The following is a 20804-nucleotide window of genomic DNA, read 5'->3' as shown; positions in this document are numbered from 1 at the left end:
GCGGAAGGGCTTCGTTTTTGAGGGGAAGGGCTTCGTTTTCGGAGGGAAGGGCTTCGTTTTGGGAGGGAATTAAGGGCTTCGTTTTGCGGAGAAGGGCTTCGTTTTGAGGGGAAGGGCTTCGTTTTGAGGGGAAGGGCTTCGTTTTGAGGGGAAGGGCTTCGTTTTGGGAGGGAAGGGCTTCGTTTTGGGAGGGAAGGGCTTCGTTTTGGGAGGGAAGGGCTTCGTTTTGAGGGGAAGGGCTTCGTTTTGAGGGGAAGGGCTTCGTTTTGAGGGGAAGGGCTTCGTTTTGGGAGGGAAGGGCTTCGTTTTGGGAGGGAAGGGCTTCGTTTTGGGAGGGAAGGGCTTCGTTTTGGGAGGGAAGGGCTTCGTTTTGAGGGGAAGGGCTTCGTTTTGAGGGGAAGGGCTTCGTTTTGAGGGGAAGGGCTTCGTTTTGGGAGGGAAGGGCTTCGTTTTGGGAGGGAAGGGCTTCGTTTCGGCGGAAGGGCTTCGTTTTGGTGGGAAGGGCTTCGTTTTGGGAGGGAAGGGGTTGGGTTGAGAGAAAGAGGTTTGGTAGGGGGGGAGGCAGGGAATGTCTGGAGGTAAACATCTGGCCAATAAAGTTACCTGGACAATCCGCTATCTCTCCATCTCCATCAGACAGGAGAGTGTTATGCAGGAAGGCAGGCAGAGTTTGCCAGGCTGTGGAAATTGGTAGCCAACTTGAGCCTTACAGGTCCCGAGCACCGAGGCCACTGTCCGCTGGGCTTCTTCAGAATGAGGGACTGCCAGTTTGTCGTCCAAAACATAGCCCTAAATTGTTTTTAATCTTGCACACCCAATCTTTGCAGCCACTACTTATTCAGTTTTGATAAATATTAATATATAAGCTGGCCGCTGGCCTCACCACATTTGGTATTCAATACACGTCGGCTGATCTTGTAACTAGTCTCTGGGCCTTTCTTAGTGTTCTTAGTCCTTACTCACTTGTTTTCGTTCATTTTAAACCTTTGATAAACAATTATGTTATCAGCGCAAACTCTAGAACATCATCGTTAACTTTCCAGATATTTATTATCATGCAGTTTAACTGTAAGAAATAATGCAAAAGAATTTTGCTTTGTATTTTGAGTAATTAAAAATATGTATTGAACAATACCTTCTGGCAGCCGCGCGACTGCTAGACACTTCACGCAGTTCCACGTTGCCAGACGTATAATCAATACCTAGATATTGCAGACAATTCCACACATTTTTCCTCGGTACATGAATATGACAGAATTTTTTTCACGAGTATTGTAAATAAAAGAACTTATTGAATGCCGGATACAAATTAATGTTTATTCAGGAGAAAATTATGGTGTTCAAAACGCAGCGGGCTACCCGCTTCAGATAGCCGGGAGAGATTATGGCTGTAGCCTCATATTATGTGATGTGAAGGTGGGCCCAGCACTCAGTCATATCCCAGCCCACGGTGGGCTGGTGGGCCCAGCGCTCAGTCATATCCCAGCCCACGGTGGGCTGGTGGGCCCAGCGCTCAGTCATATCCCAGCCCACGGTGGGTTGGTGGGCCCAGCGCTCAGTCATATCCCAGCCCATGGTGGGTTGGTGGGCCCAGCGCTCAGTCATATCCCAGCCCACGGTGGGTTGGTGGGCCCAGCGCTCAGTCATATCCCAGCCCACGGTGGGTTGGTGGGCCCAGCGCTCAGTCATATCCCAGCACAGGGCTCAACTCCCAGTCAGCGACCCACCGCCAACACAACTAATCAATCATATTGATCATCTTGATGTCTTATAAACCACGGCTGGAGATGATGACCTTTTCAAAAAAAAAAGAAAAAAAAAAAGACCCAGACGAATATGTTTAACACTGGTGTAAGTTTAAACAAATTGCACAACTTCTACGAGCTAACCTGGAAACTTTACGAAGGTCAAAGATATAAAAAAAGGTAATTGCTTACAAGTAATCACACTTATATTAAAAGTAGATTAAGGAGACACAGGGTATAAAGCCTAGCACAAGCCTAAAATATAAGCCTCACGTTGTGTATCAAGTAATTATTGTACACAATATGCCCGTGTACGATAACTATCACAAATTCGAAAAACGAGTCAGGCTATTGCGTGTAAATTTATATTTTCTGGTGAATCACGATCATGCCCAACAGAACAATAACTTAGTCAAACCAAAACCAATATATATAATGGTGGAGAAATTTCTTTGATCAATTGCATATTGCTTGAAGATTGAACTATAGCCTCAGGCGCGCCATGTTCCGCTCCACCAACTGCATATTTTTAAGTAGTGAATAATTTAACACACCTGTAACACCACGGGACGAAGATGTGTTTCCTCCGTGATAAGTGGTGACAGGTAATTACCTAAGTGTAGTTACCTAAGTGTAGTTACAGGATGAAAGCTACGCTCGTGGTGTCCCGTCTTCCCAGCACTCTTTGTCATATAACGCTTTGAAACTATTGACGGTCTTGGCCTCCACCACCTTCTCACCTAACTTGTTCCAACCGTCTACCACTGCCAAAGTGAATTTTCTTATATTTCTTCGGCATCTGTGTTTAGTTAGTTTTAATCTATGACCTCTTGTTCTTGAAGTTCCGGGTCTCAGGAAATCTTCCCTATCAGTTTTATTGAATCCTGTTACTATTTTGTACGTAGTGATCATATCGCCTCTGTTTCTTCTATCTAGTAGTTTTGGCGTGTGTGTATTCACCTAGTTGTGCTTGCGGGGGGTTGAGCTAAGCTCTTTCGGCCCGCCTCTCAACTGTCAATCAACATTTTCTACTGCTACTATTTTTTTTCTTTTCCCACACCACACCCGCACACACAACAGCCATCCTATACTGTCAACAGCCATCCTATACTGTCAACAGCCATCCTACACTGTCAACAACTATCTTATTATGTAAGTAGTCATCCTACACTGTCAACAGCCATCCTACACTGTCAACAACCATCTTATTATGTAAGCAGTCATCCAACAGTGTCAACAGCCATCCTACACTGTCAACAACCATCTTATTATGTAAGCAGTCATCCTACACTGTCAACAGCCATCCAACACTGTCAACAGCCATCCTCCACATTAAACAGTCACCCTACACTCGCAACATTCTCCACACTGTCAACTGACACCCTATACTGTTATCCGCTCTCCTCTCCCTGTTAACAGGAGTTCTCCTCTCGCATGTCAGTCCCACCTGTCTGTCTCCCATCCCCGCTCTGACCCACCAAGCTTTTAATATGTTTTATATTTTTATTAACACATTTAGGTACATGTGCAGCTGCCCTAGACTATATGAAGGGGAGTACAGTGTGTGTCAAGAACTAGCTGCCCTAGACTATATGAAGGGGAGTACAGTGTGTGTCAAGAACTAGCTGCCCTAGACTATATGAAGGGGAGTACAGTGTGTGTCAAGAACTAGCTGCCCTAGACTATATGAAGGGGAGTACAGTGTGTGTCAAGAACTAGCTGCCCTAGACTATATGAAGGGGAGTACAGTGTGTGTCAAGAACTAGCTGCCCTAGACTATATGAAGGGGAGTACAGTGTGTGTCAAGAACTAGCTGCCCTAGACTATATGAAGGGGAGTACAGTGTGTGTCAAGAACTAACTGCCCTAGACTATATGAAGGGGAGTGTACAGGATTTCATATCAGTACAGGGCGTGTTGTTGTGACTGAGAAAGTCTACGGTCTTTCCCCAGCATAATTGAGCAACATGTTGACTGGTCCTGAGCAACGACATTGTCGGTAACTGGAAGCCTTATTGAAGTGTAAACAATGTAAACCTGAAGATGGACCAGCTGTCACATTAAATATAGCCACAGGGAACCACTATATAAAGTCACTGCGAACAATTAAGTAGCCTGTAACTGGATTGTACCTGAAGTGGACTGTGAGTTCTTCTACTCCCCTGACTTGTGAGAGCTTGGTCCAACAGACTGTTGCTTGGCGTGGCCCGCAGGCTCACATACCCACCACAACCGGTTTCTTGCAAGAGGCTGTTAATGTTGTTCTTGCAACAGTCTACTTTTGTTCCTGCAATGTTTCTCATACTTGCTGGGAGGATGTTGGCCAGTCGTGGACCTCTGGTGTTCACACAGTGTTCACTGATTGTAGTTATGTCACCTCTACTCTTCACTGGATCTATTTCACATTTCCTGACACTCTATTCACTGTACCTTGAGGTTACCTTGAGGTGCTTCCGGGGCTTAGCGTCCCCGCGGTCCGGTCGTCGACCAGGCCTCCTGGTTGACGTAGTATGTTGCATATGACGTAACATACCTCCCGTAGTATGTTGTTATTTTACTGTGCAAAATTAGGACCTGGCTTTCCAGTACTTTGTATAATACTGGATACCTCTCTCGTCTCCTTTCTCGAGCGTTCATTTTGAGAACTTTAAGGCGATCCTGATAACTTAAGTGCTTTATCGTGTCTATATGTATGTGGTATATGTTCTCTGTATTCCCTCTATTTCAGAAATCTCTCTTGTTTTGAAAGGGGAGGTAAGGAGAAGTACTCAAAGCGGGACAGTACAAGTGATTAGATCAGTATAACCATGGTGATGAGATCCCTGGTTGTGAAGGCTCTCATAATCCACGGGATCACTATCCTGGCTGACGCTATATTTGCTTGGTTATGCTCCCTAAATATTAGGTTGTCACACATCATTATTCCCAAATCCTTTATATGTTGCTTGAAAAATAGATCCAGTGGATAGAGCCGCAAAAAAAAGTTCAATTCTTAGGGAAACACTGCAAAAGAGTGGCATAATACTTCTAATTAGGTTACATGGAATAGTTGAAAAAATAAAAACACAGCTACCCGCGGGTAACCAGTAGAGACCACATTGAACTACTGGGTAAGTCATGAGAATCCACTGCATAAGACCACATAGCTAGATAAAGCCACGGAAGTACCTTTATAACCACGGCATCAAGGAATCGATGACCAGTCCACAAAAAAATAATGAGACCAAACCAAGTCCTTAGATAAGGTCACAGAATATCCTGAAATGTTAACAGAATGAAGACTTCAGACACTCTAGGCCCACCGGATACGGGCACACAGATTTCATTGGATAAAACAACTCGCCCTCATAAACAAAGCCAAATGATCGTTAACCTGGCCGCCAAACCTTCTGGTAATGGATGAAAAACACTTTACACACGACTAATAACATTCCAACATTGCTCTAACAGTGCTTCGCCACCAAATCACGTGTTAAAGTCTCCAGCAAACTTCCAATCGAAGCCAGACCAAAACACCTGTCAAAGCCAGAGAAAACCAGAGCTACTGGTGGAAACATTATCTAAGATCCCACAGCTCTTGGATAAGAGCAGAGAGCAGCACTAATCAAGAGCAGAGATGTAAACACTTCTGAAGGAGAGGGGAAGAGAGTAAAGACAAGTGAGACACTAGACTGATGACATCCATTACCTTCCCGTGGACGGCATCATGGCCGCTCGCATAGGGAATGTTGGACTTCATTCACGCAGGTATTTGGTAATGGTGGCACAGTGACCAGGAGCTACAACCACTGGTGAGTGGTGGTGGAATGTAGGCAGACAGGTAGTGGTGACTTTGGGGAGACAGTGGTGCTAATGTTAGAGGTTATGGTGGTGATAGTGAAGGAATAGTGCAACTGATAGGTGGTAGTACTGAAGATGGAATGATTATTACTTTCGGAAGCCCATTTGATTGGTTGTGGAGGCAGCAGTGTGTCATCCCAAATATAGTCAATCTCCACAAATATCTAAACTGTGACTTAACCGTTGTGAAGTCTTCCTGGTAACCCTGGTTGACGTGTTCACCTGACCACCTCAAGTCTTCCTGGTAACCCTGGTTGACGTGTTCACCTGACCACCTCAAGTCTTCCTGGTAACCCTGGTTGACGTGTTCACCTGACCACCTCAAGTCTTCCTGGTAACCCTGGTTGACGTGTTCACCTGACCACCTCAAGTCTTCCTGGTAACCCTGGTTGACGTGTTCACCTGACCACCTCAAGTCTTCCTGGTAACCCTGGTTGACGTGTTCACCTGACCACCTCAAGTCTTCCTGGTAACCCTGGTTGACGTGTTCACCTGTCGACAAGTCAAGTCACAAATTATGGAAAAAAACAATATTAAGACACCAATATTATTATTAGGACACAATAATATTAATAATTATGTCAACTCGATTATATGTTATGATCCTTAAAGTCCCATGCACTTAAATATGGCAGTCAACTTCCTTAGATTTCGAACCTATGTTTATGGGCAACCGGCTGGCACACCCCAGGGTGGAGTGCTAAGTCCTACACTCTTCAATGTTCTGATGCACAAATTACCAATTGATATTCCCACACTACCTGACGAAGCCGTCATCTGTTATGCCGATGATATATGCATTGTTGCAAATACCCAAACTAGACTGCAAGCTCTACTTGATTCACTCGCTGTTAAAAGCATTGAATGTGGTCTTGTTATCTCTATAACTAAATCCAGAGTTCTCCATCCACAAGAAAAAACTCATGTCCCTATAACTTTCAAGGTCAACAACCAGAACATTGAAACGTGTAGGCAGCATAAATACCTTAGAGTTGGTATTAACAGTGACATTGTAAATGATCTACACCGTAGGTTAAAAGAAAGACTAAAACCATTGAAAACACTTACTGGTAAGAATATTGGTATTAATATTAAATATGCTAGACTATTCTATATGATGTTCGTTAGATCTCTCGTTGACTATAATGCTTTGCACTTAATTAATTTCCCCTCCACTGTGTTGGACAAACTTGAAGTAGTACAGAATGAAGTCATGAGGATAATTCTTGGTGCTCCAAGATGCACAAGAATCATCAACATGAGGGAAGAACTGAAGCTTCCAACCATACTAGAGAGAATAATGGAAGTCAACACGACCTTTTGTCTTAAAGTCATGAGAGATCCTACATCTCCTGCATTGCTCAGAGACAAATTATTTAGTGCTGTTAACACCCTTTTGACTGGTGCCGACATACCAACTCACTCCTTTTATGATAATTGGCTGAGTAACAATGCTTACAATCTCATTAAACTTAACATTCCTTTTAAGTGCAATCTACCTGTCTCTGATATTCCTCTTTATCTGTACCCACCATTCAAGTATCATACACACCTGTCACCAAGAAAGATAATGAGAATCTTGCTCTACTCAAAGCTGTCACTCTTGAAACAATTGCCTCCTCCATCGAGAGTCTAAGATCTCACGAGCACTGTGTCTACACCGACGGCTCAGTCCAGTCTTCTACTGGACGGACTGCAGCGGCATGTAGGTTTTATAGAAATAATATCTGCACAAAGTCTGTCAGTGTCAGGTTAAACAACTGGCTGACCTCCACACAAGCAGAACTAGCAGCATTACACCTAGCTACAAGTACATTAAAAAAAACATTGGAGGAGGAATAATATTTTGTGATTTAAAGTCTGCTCTTCAAGCAATCGAAAACTTCTCCTGGAAGATCGACAGCAGGAACCTCATACTACCAATTATAAATGACCTAATTGATGCACAGAGTAAAGGGTCTCTAATCTCCTTTGTATAGATACCTTCACACATAAATATAACCCATCATAACGAGACAGACATTGCAGCCAAATTAGCGTGTAACAAAGAGGAAGTTGAATTAGATCTAGGTATCCCCATCTCTGCTGTCAAAATTGTATTGGTCCAAACACTCAGGTCTGATAGAAAAGAAGTTACTGACTCCCAACGACCTGAAAGTACTAGTATAAAAAGCTATGATTTGTTTAGAGCTGAAACCAATATCTATGGGCAACACAAAACGTTGACCAGACTGTGCGACACAGTGGTTGCCAGGATTAGGTTGGGTTACCGTTACCTGTGGCAGGTGACGGATCTCCCAATCCTGAGCACTCCAGGTGCAAACTCTGTGAGCAGGAACTGCGGCATGATCTCCCACACAACATCACCGAATGCCCAGTTATTAGACCTTTCAGACCAGTTGGCATGAGGTACCTGGAGCTTTGCAATAAATTCATTAACTCATGTTCTTGAGGATATCTTCATAATGCATTCAAAGTTTCCCAGAGCAGGTTATTGATCACATGCATGACTTAACATCTTGCGAGATGCCTTTCGTGAACCAGCTCCCACTGGCCCGTGAAAGGCAGCTCCCACTGGCCCATGAAAGGCAGCTCCCACTGGCCCGTGAAAGGCAGCTCCCACTGGCCCGTGAAAGGCAGCTCCCACTGGCCCGTGAAAGGCAGCTCCCACTGGCCCGTGAAAGGCAGCTCCCACTGTCCCGTGAAAGGCAGCTCCCACTGGCCCATGAAAGGCAGCTCCCACTGGCCCATGAAAGGCAGCTCCCACTGGCCCATGAAAGGCAGCTCCCACTGGCCCATGAAAGGCAGCTCCCACTGGCCCATGAAAGGCAGCTCCCACTGGCCCATGAAAGGCAGCTCCCACTGGCCCATGAAAGGCAGCTCCCACTGGCCCATGAAAGGCAGCTCCCACTGGCCCATGAAAGGCAGCTCCCACTGGCCCGTGAAAGGCAGCTCCCACTGGCCCATGAAAGGCAGCTCCCACTGGCCCATGAAAGGCAGATCTTATCTATATCCAACCAAACTTATTCACATATATGTATAGATTTTACCCATGTGTGGAGCCCATGTAAGTTTAACCCATGTGTGGAGTGGTACTAAGTTTAACCCATGTGTGGAGAGGTACTAAGTTTAACCCATGTGTGGAGAGGTACTAAGTTTAACCCATGTGTGGAGAGGTACTAAGTTTAACCCATGTGTGGAGAGGTACTAAGTTTAACCCATGTGTGGAGAGGTACTAAGTTTAACCCATGTGTGGAGAGGTACTAAGTTTAACCCATGTGTGGAGAGGTACTAAGTTTAACCCACGTATAGAGTGAGGGCCAGAAATACCCACCAACCCGCGGCCGGGGTCAAGGGTTCCAGGAAAGAGGCCCCGAGTAGCGAAGCTGGGAATTTCCCATCATTGTCTCCCACATTCTCCTCCATCTGAATCTATTTCCTTCTTCAGTAAGGAATCAATTACATGCTTTGTAACGATTACATGCTTTGTAACATGTCTGTGTCAGATCTGTGATCTGTATGACCCTGTGTAGAGCTGTTGTTGTGTGTGTGTGGCAGGTAATATACTTAAACACCTTTCAACCTTTAAAACTTCACACACACACACTCAGCCGGTGGCCGAGCGGACAGCACGCTGGACACGTGATCCTGTGGTCCCGGGTTCGATCCCGGACGCCGGAGAGAAACGATAGGCAGAGTTTTTTCACCCTATGCCCCTGTTACCTAGCAGTAAATAGGTACCTTGGAGTTAGTCAGCTGTCACGGGCTGCTTCCTGGGGTGGGTGTGTGTGTGGTGTAGGGGAAAAAACTAGCAGTTAGTAACAGTTGAGAGACGGGCCGAAAGAGCAGAGCTCAACCCCCGCAAGCACATCTAAGTGAATACTCACACGCACATACACACATGCCCATGCCCAAGATTACCATCAGAGTGCTGGCGGTATGATGGGAAATTAGCCTCGGCTACCATCATCTTTTGTCCGGTCGTGATAGTCGAGTGATTAAGGGGTCCTGTACACCAGTTGCAGAGTGCTTCTGGCAGTATGGGTTCGAGTCACTTCTGGGGTGTGAGTTTTCAGTTGCATATATGCCTGGGGACCATTCAGGCTTGTTCGCACATATACTGAAACTTGAAATTGAAAATTCACTCCTTCTGAAGAAGTATTAATATACGAAAGTACTTAAGGAAATTCCTGTTTCAATTTTCCTCCGTGGTCTGACACTGTCATTTTATATATATATATATATATATATATATATATATATATATATATATATATATATATATATATATATATATATATATATATATATATATATATATATATATATATACAGGGAAATCACACTAACATGATATAACTTTGAGAAAATCGTCGGAGCAGAGCAGGGGGATCGAACTTGCGTCCAGGGTAACCCAGGACGCTCTGCTTCAATCATTGTCTCATATATATATATATATATATATATATATATATATATATATATATATATATATATATATATATATATATATATATATATATATATATATATATATATATATATATTATAGATATTGTGTTATATTTCTGTACAATTTGCTTTAGTTAAGCTTTTAAATTGCTGCAGACACATATTAAGGTATGAAACTTGCACTAATTGCAATCCTTGAGTGTGCGGGATCGAACATGTTGAGCTTCATCTAGAGTTTCAGGGAACCGTCCAAGTTGGCCGGGGGAGGACGAGCGGCCCACACCTTAACATGCCCTGTAATCTTCCTTATTAATTCTGAGAACGTGTCTTCTTCGTGTTCTTAGGAGCCTCCAAAGGTTAGTGACCTTGTATGATCATTTTACAATAATAATGTACTGACAGATGCTCTTCCCGCCAAACACACACACCGAAATTACGACGTTGGTACAACGTTCGACCAAGTTTTAACACCTAACCAGTTATAACAACCAATATAGCAAGTTGTAACAACGTTCTAATACGTCATAAACACGTTAAGCCAAGATGTAACAACTTCAATACAAGTTGTAACAAGCGGAAAATAGAGACAGTTTCGGTTTGTGTTTCCAGGGTTGTGACTTGATGTGGTCATAAAATTTCCACATGCAGGGAGCCGGTCGGCCGAGCAGACAGCACACTGGACTTGTGATCCTGGGTTCGATCCCGGGCGCCGGCGAGAAACAATAGGCACAGTTTCTTTCACCCCTATGCCCCTGCTACCTAGCAGTAAAATAGGTACCTGGGTGTTAGTCAGCTGTCACGGGCTGCTTCCTGGGGGGGGGGTGGAGACCTGGTCGAGGACCGGGCCGCGGGGACACTAAAGCCCTGAAATCATCTCAAGATAACCTCAAGAAGATGCATCAAATGTTTTCGGTAATATTAACACAAATGTTTCGTATTATTAACAAAAGGGTTTTGTAATGTTACAAAATTAAATAACATAATTCTGGAGTGAATAAAACACATATGACACTCAAATGTTCAAGAAATTTGCCTCTGTGTATTAAACACGAGACAATATCTTCCCCGTCACGAGCGCTAATGCATTACTAACTGGCAGTTCAATTAACACACTTCGTGCATAAATATAACGTCACAAACTTTAACACGAAACAATGGATATAAATTACATGTATTTAGATTCACGAATGACCTGGGTAAATACTGGTTTGAAAACAAGGCCGTTGATTTAAGAAACTAATTACCTGGTAATATGATCAAACATGGATCACTAGATTGTTTCAAGCGAAGGTAAGCTATATATGTGACCTTGTTGGATATTATATATATATATATATATATATATATATATATATATATATATATATATATATATATATATATATATATATATATATATATATATATATATATATATATATATATATATATATATATATATATATATATATATATATATATATATATATATATATATATATATATATATATATATATATATATATATATATATATATATATATATATATATATATATATATATATATATATATATATATATATATATATATATATATATATATATATATATATATATATATATATATATATATATAACCATCCACCGTGTAAGGGTGGATGGAAGGTGTAAGCACACCCTCTGTGGCCGCACCTCACCATGGCACCACACCCTCTGTGGCCGCACCACACCCTCTGTGGCCGCACCACACCCTCCGTGGCCACACCACATCATGGCACCACACCCTCCCTGGCCGCACCATGGCAGATCTCCTGCATCAATCATTGCCATACTTTAAGCGACCCAACACCCACCAATTACAACAGTTGCCGACTCTTCCGTTTTCTGTCATAGAGCTCCCCCGCTCTGCCAGCGTAAACTTTAATATATTAATATGCCATTGAAATCGAACTTGACATTAAATCGGGCTTTATCGGGAATGAGATTGTACTAAACAGGTTTGGGTAGTGTGGGTTTGCCTATTAGCTCATATCTCATTAGCCAAGTGAATGCTGGAGTTCATGGCGTGATGAGTACTGCAACAGACCCCAGGTGACGAGTGTTTGAATATTTTCAGTGGTTAACGTGTTCATTTTATGTACTTATTCATGTAGTAAATTAGTACTTATTCAACACCCTGAGGTTAAAAGGCTTTAACTCTTCTAAATATAATAAGTTAGGTGGTTTTCATATTTATTTAACGAGGCTGGTCAAAATATCAAACAAGAAAAGCAGTCTTGATTACAGACGTTACATGCAGTGGACTGTTAAGAAACCAACCAGTTTTCTTATTATTAGGTCTCCTCAACCACGATAAATGAAATATTCTCCCTTGCAGAAACTGAAACTGATTGTACTTAAGGAATTAGTGATAAAATTACGTTACTTGCATATTACTCCATTTCCTCACATGAATATTGGTTTTAAAAGCTATATCAGGTCCATAGAAAACGTAGGAATATCCTGGGTGGTAGGAAGTCATGGCACCGTTCGACCGCCTATCCTCTCCTTCATCACCATTTCAATTGGTTAACACTGCCCAGCACAAGATCCTTGCTCACCATATGTAGCCCTTGCCACCCGTCCTCCTAATAGAACGTCGCATTTTGAAGTTGTTATTGTTTTGGATTCATCTTCTCGGAACAAAAGTTCCAATTCCTCCAAGGAGTGCCGGACCAACCGGGCTGTGGTGGGTATGTGGGCCTGTGGGCCGCTCGAAGCAACAGCCTAGTGGACCAAAATCTCACAAGTCAAGCCTGTCCTCGGGCCGGGCTTGGGGAGTAGAACTCCCAGAACCCCATCAACCAGGTATCAAGTAGCACGGTCTATGGTGAGCCTGTAGTGGACTTACCTAGCACAGGTGAAGTGGCTTTAACTGTGCATTGTGACGTATACTCTACCTGAGACTAAAAAATCGTCGAACTAGAAAATGGTAGCAGGTGGCGAAATTTACATACTGTCCCGTTTTCCGTTTTGGGTCCTTTAGTAGGTTAGGAGAGGGCACTTTAAGACTCAATATAATTCCAACATTAACAGCAGAGATACACATAAACAGAGCAATATAAGCAGTATATGGGACGCGGGTAAACATAAGATCATCGTTTGGAAACCTAAATCAGGACATCTTCATGGTAATAAGCATCCCATTTGGTATACCAATACTGGAATATGTAGCACCAGCATGGAATCCACACTTTGTGAAGCATTAAATCAAAATAAAAAAGTACAAAGGTTTGCCACAAGATTGGTGCCAGAGTTAAGTGGGATTAAGTAATGAGGATAGGCTAATGGAACTAAATCTCACAACCATAGAGGATACAAAAAACATATAATCACACTATACAAGATACCGATGGGATTAGTCAAGGTGGAAAAGAACAGCCTTTTCATGAGAAAACGTAGGACAAGAGGAAACGGAAATGAGTTAACGAAATGTAAGGAAATGTGGAAGTCACCTCCATCCACAACTTTATGGGTAGACCCGATAAAGATTTCGAGCGTCAGAATGGTAAATTATAACAACAGTTACAGAAAGGCTGGTAGGCGGGAGACCAGGAGCTACACCTCACTTCCCTGTAGACACTGTCTGGTAAGTACTGGGAGGTAAGTCCATAATATCTCAACATATCTACATAATATAACCACATCTCTAAAAAAGTTGGGCGAGTTTAGTTTTGTCAAAAGCTTTGGAAGTACCGAGAAGCAGAGAGAAGAGAGCCACCGTACGGTGAGTTGTAGTAGTGAACAGTTTCCGCCACCACGACACTACAGACCGTTGTTCAGTAACCAGTTGTGTATGCAAATTGAAAGCCACTTATGGAAATGTGTAATCTCAGTCTTTGACAGGCCCCTGTGTCTGATAGCTGCATTTAAGCAACGTGTTGAAGATGGGAAATAAAAGGTTTCTCACACAAAAGGACTCTACGTTTTGGTAGAATCTTCAGGCCATTCATACATACGCATACGCATACACATCACCAACCGTGAACATCTAGTACTCACACGATTTTTTGTAATTCTTTACTTGGGAAAGTTAATAATTTAACAAGGGTTACAACAGTACCCCTTGTCATACAGAAACCCGAAACGCTGCGCGTACTAGTGGCTTTACAAGATTGTAAATACTAGGCTATGTATTCTCACAAACCCAATGTACCTTCTTGTATATAAATAAATAAATAAATAAATAAATAAATAAATAAATAAATAAATAAATAAATAAATAAATAAATAAATAAATAAATAAATAAGAAAAAACGGGCAGACAGCAGTATATGTTCCATGTAGGTGTGAGGTAAAGTGGTTATCCTGTTGAAGGAACTGAATAATCTCTGCCAGCATTCTCAGTGTTCGGGCGAGACTGTAGCTGTAGCCTAAACTGATAGTTCTCTCTCTTGATCTTGTACATGGTAGGATGTACTAAAGCATACGCTGGCTTTTGAAAAGTGGATGAGAATGCTTCATGTCAGGTACTTCAGTTATGTCTAATATCTAAATGTTGCTGAATTTGTTGGTTACTTCGTTGTTGCTGGTCAGTATAGCTTTAACGATGGCCTGGTTGTGTGTATAAACGATGTGATGTATGATGTTCGTGCATAATATTGGGTGTATAATATATGAAGTAAATCAATATCTGTAACTGAATGTCAGCATCAACAAGCAGGTCACCAGGACAGAGGTCCCCAGTGGGCGCCACTTGGGACCTGTGTGTAGGGTCCCTGGTTGTTGATGCTTGTATGTGTGGGTCGTGTCACAGCCCAGAGTGGGTCCAGAGTACCTCCCTCCCCACAATGGTCACACCGGGAGTCAGTTATCAGCCACATTGGATCACTCTCTTGAGCTTGAAGTACGACTTCATCCCAAGATTTAGTGGGCGTGTCCTAAACGCCCATCGAGAGTTGCCAACTCAGTTTATTTGTGTTGATCAAGCAGGTATACGGGACCCCCCCCCCTCCCCCTTCCTGCAGGGTGTAGAGGGAGGGGGCAGCAGCTGGCACCCACCTGGCGGCAGCAGCAGCAGCGTCACCAGCAGTCTCCTCAACGTCCACTCACTCTGCCATATAACTGTGGCGCCCATAACGCTGACTGTACGCCACCGCACCTCACACTCGGCCGCCCAACACTGGTGACGCCTGGCGCTCGGCGCGGGGTCCCTCCCCTCGTCCCACTTCCCAACCCCTCCCCGCTCGTATACGCCCGGACCCAACTACCCCACCCACCCAACACCACCTACCCGACGCAGGCCTAATACCCGTCTGCCATGCCCACCCTATACCTTGTTGCTACAGTTGGCCGGGGCAGCCCACCATCGCCCTCCCTGGTTCACCAGCACGTCCCGCTGGGCACGTTAATAACTGCTGTATGGACTTTATTATACACCAGACTGTGTTGTTTGTGGTGATTACCCAGTTGTATTTAGAGGGTGTAGGGCTATAACTCCGTAGTCCCTCCTTCTTACACAATGTAATGTTGCACCGACGGACTCCTTTATTATATGAATCATCCCCCCCCCCCTAGCCTCGCCTTTGCATCTTCTAGTAGTGAATGTAATGACTTTCATCCCTCCTATTTCTTGTGGTATAATCCTGTGGCAGTTGCTTATTTACTTATTTATCTATTTATTTATACAAGAGTCCTTATATTCTTGTACAGCCACTAGCATGCATAGCGTTTCAGGCAGGTCCTTAATCCTAATTTTCACACACATACACATCCCCAGGAAGCAGCCCGTAGCAGCTGCCTAACTCGTAGGTACCTATGTACAACTAGGTGAACAGGTTCATCAGGGTGACAGAAACTATGCCCATTTGTTTCCGCCTCCGCCGGGGATCGAACCCAGACTCTTAGGCGAACCCCGAGCGCTGTTCACTCTGCCGTCAGGCCCATATATATTGCCTCACAGATCCAAACCCTGGAAACACAAACCGAAACTGTACTATTTTCCGCTTGTTGCAACTTGTAATAAAGTTGTTACATCTTGGCTTAACGTGTTTATGACGTATTAGAACGTTATTACAACTTGCTATATTGGTTGTTATAACTGGTTAGGTGTTAAAACTTGGTCGAACGTTGTACCAACGTCGTAGTTTTGGTGTGTGTTTGGCGGGAAGGCCCTTTATTGACTTTGCTTCAAAGATCCAGTGTGCTTTCTCTCTACTGGGGATGTTGTACATACAGGTGTGGGAGTATGTTCGTTCACAGGATGCTGCTGCACAATAAACTAGGCCTCCAGGGCAAAACTAAAATTAAAAAATTAGTCTCATTGTAGCTCATTCCATTTGAGACACTTCTACTGAATAAGTTTTTGTTAACATGCTATCCAGTTATGTGTCTGCAGCATCCGTCTGTACCTTCTGGTCTTGCTGGTTATCAATACATATCTTGTATATTGTTATCATATCCCGCCGAGTCGTGTTCCCCACAACGTAGGCAGTGTCAGCTCGCTCAGCCTTCACACTCAGCACTGGGAGAAGTATAATCGTCTGTCTTTAATCCAATCATTTTATTTTATGAGTTTTTGAGATGCTGCATACTCAAAAGTTGGTGTTAGGAGGGTTGTACATATAATGTCGAGCAGAGTTGTACATATAGTGTAGAGCCGGTCGGCCGAGCGGACAGCACACTTGTCTTGTAATCCTGTGGTCCTGAGTTCGATCCCAGGCGCCGGCGAGAAACAATGGGCAAAGTCTCTTTCACCCTATGCCCCTGTTAGCAGTAAAATGGGTACCTGGGTGTTAGTCAGCTGTCACGGGCTGCTTCCTGGGGGTGGAGGCCTGGTCGAGGACCGGGCCGCGGGGACATTAAAGCCCGAAATCATCTCAAGATATACTGGTTAATGGAGTAAGATATGGTAGCACACTCGTCTATTGGTTAATGAGGGGGGAGGGAAGGTATGGTTGGTAGAACGTCAAGTTTAATGGTAAGTGTGCATAAACACTTTATTGTTTGTAAGTGTGCAATAACACTAATCGGTTATTGGTTATTTTTTTTTCTACCACAAACGTGGCCACACATTTACAATGCTAACCAGCATATATACATTTTCTTCTGTCCTCCATAGACAGGGTGAGAGATCGGTTAAACATATAGTTCAGGGATTTATTGAACAATCAACCTGAGAAGTGTATGTGTGTGTGAGAGAGATAGAGAGAGAACATGTGAATCACTGCGCAGTAAACAAGTGAAGAGCGCCTTAGTTTTGCTCTACGCCGTTCAGAAAGGGGTGTTCACGGATCCCAAAAATCCGGAGCGATATTTTACCTTTGATCAATCCATCTCGCCATCTCTCTGCTACACCACGGGTATCTTGGCCAGTAAATACTGTAAGCATCTCCTCCCGCTGCCGATTACCCACTGATGGACCTCCACACCCGCCACAAAATTTGGCCCAAGGATCTAGTGACGTCAGGCGAGGCGTTGATGACGCCCCCCAGACCCTCTTCGCCACCTCAAACACCTATTTTTAGTTTTTTTTAAAAAGGTAAACCAAAATTTATAATATGGAGGTAATAATTGCATGTACAGAGGTGGAGGAGGGGATAAAATAAGAGAAAAACGGTGGAGTAGGAGGCGAGAAGACAAAAGTTTGATAACTATTTGTTACCTTTGATTGACTGGATTAACTGACAATGGAGTCCAGTACACCTTCCCATCCTGACTCCTTGCTACTCCTCGTAAGTTATCTCTACCCTCCCTGGGACTGCCCTGGCCCTCATCTACCCTCCCAGGCACTGTTCTGGGCCTCATCTACCCTCCCTGGCACTGCCCTGAGCCTCCTCTACCCTCCCAGGCACTGCCCAGAGCCTCATCTACCCTCCCTGGCACTGCCCTGAGCCTCATCTACCCTCCCAGGCACTGCCCTGGCCCTCAGGTCTACCCTCCCAGGCACTGCCCTGGGCCTCATCTACCCTCCCAGGCACTGCCCTGGGCCTCAGGTCTACCCTCCCAGGCACTGCCCTGGCCCTCAGGTCTACCCTCCCAGGCACTGCCCTGAGCCTCAAATCTACTCTCCCAGACACTGCCCTGGGCCTCATCTACCATCCCAGACACTGCCCTGGGCCTCTCCCACTCTCCAACCTACCCTAACCTAACCTAATCTAACCCAACCTATCCTATCCTAACTTAACCCAAACTCATCTAACTTAACCTAACCCAAATTACCCTCACCTAATTTAACTTAACCTAAAACAACCTAATCTAAACCAACTTACCCTGCTCCCTTCTATATGTGTATATTCTGGGGTGGGTGGCTGTGTACAATGTTATGGAGCGACTTATCCTAGATATACTGTTAGCTGGAGAGTGTTTGCTGCCATATCAGCCTCCTGTACCTAACCTAACCTCCAGGCAACAAATATATCTTGGATAAGGCGCTCCACAGCATTGTCGCTTGGAGCGTCGGCTTACTATTGCGTCACCTGTCGCCTAGTTTCGTCTAATTTCGTTATAAAATTATATACTTCAGAGTAAAAAAAAATCATGTTATACATACAGCACCAACATTATAAGAGTAAATATATCTTATTTCGTCATTACTTACGTAATGCTAGGAAGCTGTGCGTAGGTTTGGATAATTAGATGGATCGAACCTAACCTAAGTTTGGTAAACCCAACCTAACCTAACCTAACCCAACCTAACCCAACTTAACCTAACCTAACCCAACCCAACCTAACCCAACCCAACCTAATCTAACCCAATCTATCCTAGTCCAAGCCAACCAATCCTACCCGAAAACAATCTAACCTAAACCAACTTACCCTACCCTACTCCCTTCTATATGTGTATACTGTGCCTGTATACTCAATAAGGAATGATATTCACTCAACGAGGAGTGAGTGATTCAACGAGGTGTGAGCGTTCACTCAATGCGTGAGTATTCACTCAACGAGGAGTGAGTATACACTCAGTGAGGAGTGAGTATTCACTCAGTGAGGAGTGAGTATTCACTGGACAAAGTGTTAAAAATACATTACACCAACAGTGGCTCGGGAATCTAACAAGTCATCAGCGAGCAATGCATCGTATTAAAACTTTTTAAACGGATTTAAATGTTGTTTCCGCAGCATAATCATTGTTAAATGTTTTTTAATGAAAACTCATCTATTGCTGGAGAATACTAAGGTTAAGCCAACGTCTAGTGAGATATCATCTTGCTCTTAATCACCCAAGATTTTATTCTCGTTAAGTGATGCTTAATCACCGTCCTTTTGCCTACACGAGAACAAATAAAACAAACTGGTTCACTGTGTTGTAGAACAGTGTTTTAAATTGCTATATTGATGTATTTAAAATAAAGCATAGATGTTTAGGGGTTTACGACCGATGTTAGGCTTGCAAGGCTTTATTTGGGATCTTGTTTACAGTATTTCAGGCAAGGAACGCAATGTGACACTAGTTTGGTTTAGTGGCGTTGCCAAGGTCCTTTTAACGTACTAAAACATATCGTTGGCATGAACAATATATCTAAAATATTATACTGTTGGCATGGACAATATATCTAAAATATTATACTGTTGGCATGGACAATATATCTAAAATATTATACTGTTAGCATGGACAATAAATATGAAATATATTGTTGGCATGGACAATATATATAAAATATTATATTGTTGGCATGGATAATATATGAAAAAAAATTATATTGTTGGCATGGATAAACTATCTACAAAATAAATGGCTACCCACCTTGAACAACATATAAAATGGCTGCCATTGGGCCACCATGAGACTAGCTAACTAACGGTACGTTTTACCGGCTATTTCTCTTAAAACATTACTACCTCTAACACCAAACACATTATGGCAATTTGTCTAGAATTCACTTTACAATTAGTGTTAAAAGTAGACTATGACAAGGCAAAGCAGTAATGGTAACTTACATAAACTGAGGAGAGGTCAGCGACAACACCCCGCCCGTCGGGACCCCGCACGACTAACGCCTTGCATCGCGGAAGAATACTGGTACTCTAGATCAAATTCAAATGTTTATTCAGGTAAAATTCAAATTCAAATGTTTATTCAGGTAAAATTCAAATTCAAATGTTTATTCAGGTAAAATTCAAATGTTTATTCAGGTAAAACTCAAATGTTTATTCAGATCCTACCTGAACTTATAATAACTTTCTTAATTTACAAAGATACAGCATTAGGAAGGTCATTCTTATACACAAACACTATGGCTTTACCAAATTATACAAGTTGGTCTTGCTTAGAACATCGTAACTGAATCAAATTCAAACAAGTTGCAGGTTGCAGTGTCGCTACGTCTGGTAATTCTGGCGGGAAGTTGTCCAAGCTGTCGCCAGGTAAAATTGGAATTTTATTCGCACTTTTCCAAGCACTACATGCAAACCCTAGGATGATTCATGCTTTACAGAGCTAACTCAACTCCCTATACCACTAAACAATTTGTCTTTAGGATTTCATCGCAATGTTATGAGGATATGTCGAATACTGTATAAATATGAGATAATTTATAACAAGACATGTAAAATATGGCGGTCGTTCACCATGGTTTGTTCTCATATATATATATATATATATATATATATATATATATATATATATATATATATATATATATACATATATATATTTATATATATATATATATATATATATATATATATATATATATATATATATATATACTGTATATGTAAGTGTATACATCATGTACTTAATTATAATATACAGACGAGGCATTTAAGTTCGTCACAAATTGAATGACTTTAGAAACTGTACTT

The 20804-nt window shown here is 42.8% G+C and overlaps 1 protein-coding gene across 1 annotated transcript in view; it reads right to left on the bottom strand.

Moving 5' to 3' along the window:
* The window catches only part of LOC123764300 (signal peptide, CUB and EGF-like domain-containing protein 1), an 89578-nt gene extending 74411 nt beyond the window's left edge, over positions 1-15167 (bottom strand). Inside the window, 1 exon segment of the mRNA XM_069315626.1 lies at positions 15057-15167. Coding sequence (XP_069171727.1) covers positions 15057-15132 — 76 coding nt within the window. The 5' untranslated portion in view covers positions 15133-15167.
* Between the last annotated feature and the right edge of the window lie 5637 nt (positions 15168-20804).

Source organism: Procambarus clarkii, chromosome 82 (assembly GCF_040958095.1).
Source record: "Procambarus clarkii isolate CNS0578487 chromosome 82, FALCON_Pclarkii_2.0, whole genome shotgun sequence".
NCBI classification, from domain to species: domain Eukaryota; kingdom Metazoa; phylum Arthropoda; class Malacostraca; order Decapoda; family Cambaridae; genus Procambarus; species Procambarus clarkii.
The sequence above is the reverse complement of the archived record's forward strand: the minus strand, read 5'-3'. Positions and strand labels throughout refer to the sequence as shown.